This window comes from Dendropsophus ebraccatus, chromosome 1 (genome assembly GCF_027789765.1).
Source record: "Dendropsophus ebraccatus isolate aDenEbr1 chromosome 1, aDenEbr1.pat, whole genome shotgun sequence".
In the NCBI taxonomy this organism is placed as follows: domain Eukaryota; kingdom Metazoa; phylum Chordata; class Amphibia; order Anura; family Hylidae; genus Dendropsophus; species Dendropsophus ebraccatus.
In genome coordinates, this window is record NC_091454.1 from 116,104,330 (window position 1) to 116,114,841 (window position 10,512).

The following is a 10,512-nucleotide window of genomic DNA, read 5'->3' on the forward strand; positions in this document are numbered from 1 at the left end:
TGGAATAAAGATGATGTTGGTTGCAGGCATAAATAGTGTATATAATTAAAAGAATAAAGCCATAATAACAGTTATGTATGCCATTTGACATATAGAATTAGCATTGTATATGCTTGTTGTTTTAATGGCAATTACAATTATATTTGTCATTGAAATATTTCGGAGGTCATTAGATTTTATGTCCTGGTTTCCAGTACAGCTTTTCAGAAGTTCCCTTCTTATATGCTACCACTGGTTAAAGACTGTGTCAAAATAATAAATATTTCACTCATTTTTTCCCCCGAAACCATTATAATTTCAAGATGAGTCAAGGTGCAATGTGTTTCTAATCCAGAGATTGGTGCTGTGAGAGAAGTGACTTTAAAACTTATATTCACTTTTGGTAAAAATACCTCCTTATCTGTGCCCTCATGGTGAGGGCCACCTCATCTGTTAAGAAACTTGGCTGTAAAGTGGTAGGCATAGCAGTATATATCACAACACAAGTCATGGAATTGTTTTAGAATAATGTCAGATATGTGCAGATTCTAACACTTCTCTTATAATGACTTCACATGATACTGTCGTCACATACAATACAGTAGGAATGAAAGGCAGTGTATCTTGCTTTTTTCCCTAGTTATGGGAAGTCCGGCAGAACAGTTTTAAACAGAAAAAACTTTCTTTTCAAACTGAAATAAACATTTGTATGTGGTAAACATGAGCCACTGAAATGATTGGTGTCTTCATTTTTTAGTAGGGCCAGATTTAAGCTGTCATCTAACTGAATTTTAATCTTTGAAACTTTAAAGTGCAAACTTGAAAACCTGAAAACTTTTAATGGTGGTTTAATTGTTTTTTTCATTTTATAGAGGACACTAAATTATAATAACACCTATATGGATGAATCCATGTTCAGAACAGGCATCGGAGAATCCACCGTCTCCTTGGAGAGCACCGTCAGGTCAGCCAAGAGCCACAATAGCTACCTTGCTTATATCCTCAGGTAATGCGGTGGCGGGTGCATGGTGCTTGGCTTGTCTTTTCAATGGCTAATACAAAATGCAAATTTATGAATGTGGAGTTTGCAAAAGTCTCAAGAAACTTACAGTGTGGAATTAAGTCTACAGAGACTATATGCTGTCTATTCAGGTAAAATAGACAAATGCTAGGCTCTGCGTGCTTTATTTTTTGACCCTGCAGTTGAGATATATACGTTTCTTTCTAACTTGTAGTGCAAGAAATAGGACACAAACATTTCTTTTAGATTGGGTAAATTTTGAGGGTTCAATCTAATGGCTTTTTCAGAGTGGGAGGAATTTACTTTAGTTGGCTGAGAGTCTGACATGTTGACTGCATTGTGCAAGGTGCATTTTTAATTATTTATTTTGATCATTCATTATTTTGGTGCACACTGGTTAGTAAATGCCTGTAAAGTTATTTACAATCAGTTTTTTTGTGTAGCTTGCACCAACAATTACTTAAGAAATTAGCTTTTTTTTTCATTCGTAAATGAATCGAGAAAACCTAAACTTCACTAGCCTAGTCCCTTTTTCAGGAATCCAAACCTTCAAACATGATCTTATCAAAAGAGTCTTGCCTAAACTGTGTACATTATTAGTAAATGTGTGATGATAAGCACGAAACTGCTGGAAAGTAATTTGTAAAGAACAAGAAGTTATAGCTTAATATTATTCCTAGTGGCCAAAATTTTATCATCTAGTTTAATGGAAAATTTAAAAAAAAAAATCACAAAAAATTCTTTAAATATTTTAAGCATAAAAACATGATTTAAACAATAGGTCATTTTCTGATAATGCATTTCTTTCAACCCCCATCAGAACCATCCATTGCTGATTAACGGGCCGCAGAGAATCCCTGTCACTGAGAATCCTCAGCTGCTTTTGCATTCAGGCAGTTGCTGGGAAGCCCTTGATGTCAGTAATGAGGTCACAGGCTTCCCCCAAGCAGAGTCTGCCCAAAAGTAGGCAAAAAAGATGTGATCTGTGTCTTCTCTTCATGCTTGACTATATAGATCATTGTTAATAGTGATCTAAAGGGCTGTAGGGAAAATATAGACAATTTGTTACCTACTATCCTGTGTCCCACAGTAAAGAACAACAACAAAAAGTGACAATGAGAAAAAAATTAATGAAAATTACCCCTTCTCAGAAGAAAGTGCACACCTCTCCAGTCATCCAATTTCAACTCGTTTTGCACTGGCCTAAGCGCCATCATTAACATGTTCCTCTCACATAGAATGTACATGGGACTAAAAATAAAATGATTGGGCATTCATTTTTGTTTCTTCTTCTCCAGTTGTACTTTAGCCAACAGTGTTCTGTACCTGGTGATTATAAACCATGTACAGAGGCTGCGTACAAAGCTAAGGGCAATACTTTTAAAGCCAAAATAATCTTAAAGCTAAAATAATCTTTTTTGGATATTTTTTAACACCCAATTTTTTAATAATTATAAAGCCCAATATGTCCAGCAAGATAATGCGGTATTCCAAAAGATAAGGTTTTGCTCTTCTCCCAAAAGCCCAAAACACCCAAACCATGAAGGGGATAAGCAGACAGTGTCTCAAAAAAATATGTAAACTCTTTTGTTTTTTTTATATAGATTTGTTATTTTAGTTGCATACAGACATATACATCAGACATATGGCCCAAATGTGATGAAAATAACTGGTACTAAATTTCTTTCCATGCACTGCAAAATAAATGCTGCTTTCTGCATGGCAGACTTTCACTTGTAATCATCTGTTGTGTAGTACAAAATGTGTGCTTAATTTAGATTATATAGGAGAATAATACATATCTCTGTGTATATGAATATATAACCTTGTACTCATTCACCTGATTGCATTGTGCTTGCATGCTGATAAACTGAGTTGACAATTTGGCTGACAGATTTACTGCTGCAGGTATCTTCCCTTAGTGCTTGTCATACGTTGTGCAAATTGTCAGGACTTTTGCTCTGTGTGTAAGCCATTTGTGGCATATTTTAATATACTCTATATTGGTTACTAAATACAGGGATGAAGCCGCTCAGAGGCTTAGCTTGTCTTCAGGACAGACCCGTGCTGGTGTGGCAGAAGTCGATGCTGCCCTCTTCAACAGAAACCACACACACTCCAATGGTACGGAATGTTGTGCATCTTGTTAAATCACCATATAAAATAACTTTCCTGACCGTGTCCATATTCTTTCTTAAAATATGACTTAAATTTTCATGTGTTTTTACTCTAGCAAAATGTCAGACAGTCTCATACATGGATATGCTCCCATGCATATTTTTGGCAGAAATTTCTGTGACAAAAATCTGCTGCATTTATCAAAATGTGGATGCTTCTGCATCAAGCACACAGATTTTTACACGCTTGTTTCAGATGAATGGGACGGTTGCAGAAGTTTCTATAACAAACATGCTGTGTGTACACCCTTAAAAGAACATTCCATACCAGTACTAACAACTCATTATTTTTCTTCCTTATAGGGCAGGACTCTGACTCAGACAGTGAGCTTTCCCTGGATGAACACAGCAGCTCATATGCTTCCTCTCGCTCATCTGACAGCGAAGAGGAGGACATTGAAACGGAACAACAGTGGAAACCAACTAGCCCTAAAAACAATGAGCGAGGACCAGTGCACAGCACCCCAAAAGGTAATGAGTACCCAACACTTGGTAGTTCTTTATTCACGTAACTATATTGTTACTATCCTGGACCACAAACACTGTGGTACAACATAAAAACCTTTAATAAAACAAGCATCCAAGCCCTGAAAATTGTTTCCAAGCCTTGAAAAATAATTATTGGGTAGATTTATTGAAAAGTGAAAATAAAACTTAGCATGTATTGTCAACAGACTAAAGACATTTTTTTTCCATGTAAAATATCAAACAGAATCTTGAACTTTTGCTTAAGGTGTCCAGCCCGATCAATTCATCAGAATGGATAGAATAATGAGATAATGGATAGAAGAATGATGTTATGTGGATGGCAATTTTGGTTCACGTCATTGTATTGATGAATTCCTATCTTGCTTCTTTGTACAGTGGATTCCATACCGAATCATGTTAAACCCTACTGGCCAGCTGACTGTGTTACTGCCAGTGACAGTGAAGATCAGGATGGCAAATGCAAGTTGAAAGTGGAGACCAAAGTAAACGTAGAGCTACACAATGAAAACAAGGTCAACCACTGCGGAGATACCCCTCAGGACAAGGAGAATGAAGCTCAGAACAAGGATGGCAAATTAATCAGCAATCACAATAACCAGCAGCCAGAGCTCAGGAAAGGTAAAGCCCATCCATAAATGAATGCAATTTCCAAAGCTATGGTCCTTTTTTTATTGTGTATATTGGAGGGGTGACAGGGTTTGGACACCCACTGATCATATAATAGTTGTCTATCCTCATCACTGGTTACACAGGCCCAATGACTCCACACCCATATGGGGAAGCTATGCCTAGCACTGCAGATCATTCTGTTCACAAACATTTCTAATATGGTCCAATTTTTAAGTTCTGAGCTTTTCACGGTATCATTGCACATAAATATATGGAAAAATGGGAAAATGTGACAGCATCCATGTGGGCGGTTAAGTAATGGGCAACATTTTGACCCATGCTTCAGAAAGACCACTGAATCCTGTCTTTAGTTCTTTGGATCACATGAGGCCACTATTTGCTGAGGCGTTAATACTTAGGAATGATTCTCTCCATTATTATAACCAATAACAATCCAGCTTTCATATGTGACAATGATGTATGTGTTTTCCTCATAGTTGTCCTGCCCTTTATATTTACCTAATGAGTCAGGTTTACTCAAGATAACAAAAGCCGTGCATGACTTATTCTTCCTGTGTCACCCACTGTTCTTTCAAAATTTCCTCTGAAGGTTTGTGACAATAATTGCAAAATATAGCAGGGCATTTTATAGTGATAGCCCAATGTACAATGTAGCCAAGGGACACATATCTGCCCCATACACTGGGAAGCTAAAAGAAGCAAAAAAGAGACAAGGCATCAGTGAGAGAGACATTCTTATTACTTTACTACCATAAAGAACAACAATTTACTGGGATTTCATAGGTAGCCTCTGCAGTAAAATACACCCGCTTATAAATTGCCATGCTAACACTATGAACTTCTCAGATTGTGATACTTTATCTTTGTGCACTATGTTTAATAAATGTTTACAATGCTATTAATAGGAATTCTGAAAAACAAGGTCACATACCCACCACCTTTGACTGACAAGAACATGAAAAATCGTCTACGTGAGAAGTTGGCAGACTATAATCAAAGTACAATTTCATCAAGGACTTCTTCTGTATGCTCGAATGATGGTGTTCATCCAGTAACAGACAATGCGATAACCCTTAAAAATTCACGGAGAGACCATTCTCGAGAACAGCTCAATGGCATAGCAATGAGTGTGCAGGTGCCACCTACAAATGGTGAAACTTCAGATTCTGAGTAAGTATAGCTATAAATATAGAGAAGGGGAAGCTATATTAAAGATACACAGCTGTATTCTATTCTGTAAAGCAGTCATTAACTGCGTAGAAATATTTTCATAAGGTATCACATTTAACTGTGAGGTTTATTAGGATTCTTGTCGCACCCCTCCCCCCGCCCTCCAGCTGCTGATTGACAGTTGACTGCCTATACACAGCATGGATAAATAGCTGCCAATCAGCAGCTGGTGGGCGGAGTTTTCTGCTTCTCATGAATATCCAGGACTACTGGGCTCATGTACATAATGGAGAGGACTACTTATAGTCCATACAGAAGAAATCTCAGAATCAGCTGCACAGAACAATGTAAGTAATACATCATTCTGTTCAGCTTCTCTGTCACTATGTTATGCTACCTTGAGATAGGACAGCATAAACCTACTGACAGAGTCTCTTTAAAGCGACTCTGTACCCACAATCTGACCCCCCCAAACCACTTGTACCTTCGGATACCTGCTTTTAATCCAATATCCGTCCTGCGGTCCGTTCGGCAGGTGATGCAGTTATTGTCCTAAAAAAATACTTTTAACCTTGAAGCCTGTGCCAAATGGGAGTATCTGTGCCCTAACTTTGCACAACCTCTCTGTCCCTCCTCCCCACCCTCTTCATCAATAGGAATGCTCCAGGCAGATTGCCTCCTATTCCCCACCTGTGGCAGCCCGGCACATGGGCTGGATCGTTAAGGCCCTGTGCAGTGTTCAGTATGGAGAAAATGTTTCAGTGGCATTCCTAATGATGAAGAGGGTGGGGAGGAGGGACGGAGGGGTGGTGCAAAGTTAGGGCATAGATACTCCCGTTGGGCACGGGCTTCAAGTTTAAAAGTATTTTTTAGGACAATAACTGCATCACCTGCCAAACGGACCCCAGGACAGATATTGGATTAAAAGCAGCTAACCAAAGGTACAATCTGATTGGGGGGGGGGGGGCATATTGTGGGTACAGAGTCGCTTTAAGGTCTGTTTGCTGCATGACACTACTGTCATGCCAAGGGACATTTTCAGTCATGCCACAATATCCTCATATTACGCATCAGGCCATTGGAGCAGTCTGCTTTCCTGATAACATAACTCAGAACTGTCACTGTTAAGGCGGGGTTCACACTGCATTTCTGCAAAAAGTATACGTTTATGAAAGAAGAAAAAATGGATGAAATTGTGTGAAATTGTTTGGATCCCTTTTTCCAAAAACTTCCAATTAAAAAAAAGAGGATCAAAATGGTTGACCAGGTTTTTGTGAACGTTAAAAGTAACCATTTAAAAATGGATGCGTTAAACGGTCTGCAAAAACGCAGTGTGAACCCAGCCTTACTTTGCTGCATCTGTACTATGATTGATATGTTACTCAACACACACCTTTATGTATGGAATAGGACCCAATATGGCAGGTTCCCAATAATTGTACTTCCCCAGTGAAGAGCAATGCTTGCCTTCATGGTAAATACAGCACTGTGTATCCAAGCCAGTAGTGGCCATACTCTGAACAGGAGATATTTATCTTTTGATGATCTGTGTACGTGATAATAGTGTGCACTCAATTACACATTTAACCTCACCATTTAATGGCCGTTAACAATACTAATATTATACTGTAAAACACATATAAGCACGTTGTTTGATCCACATTATTTAATACACCTATCCACTAAATTGCCTACTTGTCCTCCCTGTATTCTGGCAAACTGTTTAGGCAAGCTGTGCTATTTTTTATAGGGTAACAAGTAACCTCATTTCGCTGGAGCAGAAAGTCAGATTTTAACATAAGGCAAAAGTTTTCTAAAGCAATATGATTGGTAAATTAATCTCTTCTACGTCAATAGTATAACTGACTTTGCATGGGTACCAAACATGGCCAGCTGGTGGCAGGGTTATATATGCATGCTTGTTCTGTGAATCTTTCTTTCCTCAGAAATATGCATGACCAACAAACTAACATTTATAAATGAAGTTCTTATCTAACCCTAACCCTGCATGATCCCTTCTTTCATGAACAGCGGCAGTAATGAAACTTCAATTTGAATCATCAGGAAACTGTGAAAGCTGGTAGTGATCGAAAAACCTCGCCCCAAGCTTGTGATGCCCTCTACACCTGGGAAGATGCAGAAAGCACAAGTGTCATGGTTGAGGATTTATTGTTGCTAATGCAATTACCTAATACGGCAGACTTGTGACTGCTTCCTAATACACACACATATATATATATATATCGGAAGGCTGTGCTATCAGCACCCAGTGCCAAATGTGTGACAATAAGCAAAGTTCCGTTGCCCTGGATGAAAAGGACATCACAGTAGAGACTGGCGGATACCCGGGGCCATACATTGCAGAGGAGGCTGCTTTGTGGTGCAGTCTAAGCTAAAGACTCTTAAATGAATGAATGTAAATACAATGGGACTACTATGTTAAAATTGGCATTCTACAGACGGCCCTTTTTCTCTAGGACCCCTCCGTGCTGATTTGCTTGTGTTCTGTCACAATGTGACCTTCCAGCCTACTGAACAATATGCATCGGAATATGACACCAAGTGCCCTTCATTCATTTCACCACATTATAATGTGTCTTAAAATCTCACCCGATGTATAAATCTTTAACACTGACTGTAGATATTTTTATATATTTTGTATGAAGACTTAAAAAAAAGCTCTTTTTGTAAATTTTACACTAGAATTAGTTTGTTTCTTTGATACTCGGAGACCTGCTGAGGACAGATATTTTTATAATAAGATTGCACATTGTTACTTGAATTTTAACATTTTATTTTTCAGAAAATTCATCATTTTTTTAAATTTTATTTTAAAGTGACATTTGTAATTATTTTACAAACCTGTGCCCTAAGTCGAGACAAAAAAATCATGTAATTGTGCTGCCAAGTAGTTGTGGTTCTTGTCATTACCAAAAGCTCACAATGATTGCTTTCCTTTTTCTTTCTTGGGATTTGAGGCCTTCTATGAACATCCATCCAGTTGTCAAACTTTTTAGAGCTTCCTTTCATGTCATTTTACAGCTGGAATATGTTTTCAAAAATACCACAGAAATTTGTCATACAGTACCTGAAACCAACATTTGCTAGATTACTTTATAGACACTATTACATTGTATGTAACTCATTGCATATGCTTTGTGGTCCAGTACACAGTAGTCCATCACATCTGCGGTATACATAAAAAACATGACTTTTTATACAGTTGTTGATGGTATATCTAATTGTTGAAAGTACATTTCAATTTTAGTCATTTTATGCTACACACAAAATCTACCCACTAGGGTTGAGCGATCTTAAAGCATGTTCGAATCCATCTAAAGTTCGCTCAGCTCTACTCCCCCACACATAGGGTGGCTTAAAAATGTTGTCTGGGGTTTGTAGAAGTGCTTTAGTTTTCTTATGTGTATGTACACTGTTACAGGTTCCCTAGTGGAGATTTAAAGGACTACTTTTAAATCTAAATTGCTGCTCCTGAGGCACATACAGAAAATCCCTTTATGTATTTCGCACTGTTTTAATTGCAATATTGGATAAGACAAGATTTAAGGGAGACTTTTCCAGTATGTTTTTTTATTTTATTTCCTTTGTGTCTTTTCTACATTCAAGATCTTCACTCAGCGACAGCTTTAATGCAAGGATTTACATCACATAGTTTTAGTACATTTAAACGCGTTATCCAGGATAAGAAAAATCATAGCTACTTTCTTGCAAAAACAGCACCATTTCTGTCTCCAGGTTGTGTGTGCTATTCCAGTTCAGCCTCCTTTACTCCATTCACACCCAAATATATATGCCTTGCAGTATGGCAGTAGATATATACAGAAGTTTTGTGTTTAATAAGTACTATTTGGCCCCATAGTATCTAGAGAATTGTGGATGCACTGCACATTGGTACGGTCAGTTTATACTTTTAGTGTATTACAGACACAAAGCCTAGACCTGCTGTGGTTTTACTAAACTAGACCTACCAAAATCCTGTGGTGATCTAAGTCTAGTTCAGCAAACCACGGAGGGTTGCAGCTGTAATTTGGACACTAAAATGTGCCTGTATTTTATCCACTTGGAAGTGGCCTTAGTGATTCGGCAGGTTTGTTTAGGGTGCCCAGTAGCAACATTTCCCACAAGATGACAAAAAGCATGTATGGTGTGAATGGAGTCCTAGGGTGTTTGGTTTTTTTTATTTGAAAGGAACCCAACTGGTACACATATCATAGGTATTTAGTGGTGTCAGTGAAGTGCCTTACAGCAAGTCACCAACTTAGCATTTGTCCTTCCATGTGTATGGTCTGTCGGAATATACAGCACATTTTCTTGTTTTAGAGCCCATGGTTTTTAGGAAAATGTCTATTAGAGAATACTATATACTGTTTCTGTCTACACCAGTGCATTTGTTGGTATGCAGTATCTATGTACACATGTCCATTGCAGAAAAAGATTGTACAATGTACATTGTGACCCAGCTCAATGTTTGCAAAGGCAAATAAGTGTTAAATATTGGCAAGGTGTTTTTTAATTTTTAAAATTATTTTTATGACATAATAGACACTGGATTTTTTTATGTGTATATTTATTGATGTACAAAACACTGGAAAAAACTGAACTGATAAGATGGAACAGTAAATTAAAATGTTCAACTTGTCTGTGTGTCTTGGCCCCTTCTAATTTATGATAATCTGTAGTTATGTATGTTAATCCCTTAACGACTACTGTGTTAAATTAGTATTTTAACTTCGGGGATGTCTGATGCTCTACCCTTTTAGGGAAACTCTGTCGCGGAATTCTCAGCTCGCGTCTCCGACTGTGTCATAGGCACCATTCTATGCACGGGCGGATTCTTTCTTCTAACAGAGAAAACTGAAATGAAAAGATTTGTTTATTTTTTATTTTTTTCAATCCACTTCTGGTTAAAAAAATACCGACCATCCCCTCCTTGGTTGAACTTGATGGACATGTGTCTTTTTTCAACCGTATTAACTATGTAACTATGTAACTATGACCAAGAGACGGAGCAAAATATTGTATGTG

General features: G+C 37.8%; 1 protein-coding gene across 4 annotated transcripts in view; it reads left to right on the forward strand.

Annotated features, from left to right (window-relative positions):
* The window catches only part of CELSR1 (cadherin EGF LAG seven-pass G-type receptor 1), a 116,551-nt gene extending 106,426 nt beyond the window's left edge, over positions 1-10,125 (forward strand). Inside the window, exons 30-36 of one of the 4 annotated variants that reach the window (XM_069977063.1) lie at positions 852-985; positions 3,021-3,124; positions 3,481-3,648; positions 4,042-4,284; positions 5,202-5,466; positions 7,217-7,296; positions 7,531-10,125. In XM_069977063.1, coding sequence (XP_069833164.1) covers positions 852-985; positions 3,021-3,124; positions 3,481-3,648; positions 4,042-4,284; positions 5,202-5,466; positions 7,217-7,262 — 960 coding nt within the window. In that variant the 3' untranslated portion in view covers positions 7,263-7,296; positions 7,531-10,125. Of the gene's footprint in view, positions 1-851; positions 986-3,020; positions 3,125-3,480; positions 3,649-4,041; positions 4,285-5,201; positions 5,467-7,216; positions 7,297-7,497 lie in introns of all 4 variants that reach the window. The other 3 variants (XM_069977089.1, XM_069977071.1, XM_069977081.1) reach the window with 3 other exon arrangements.
* The last annotated feature ends 387 nt before the right edge of the window (positions 10,126-10,512 follow it).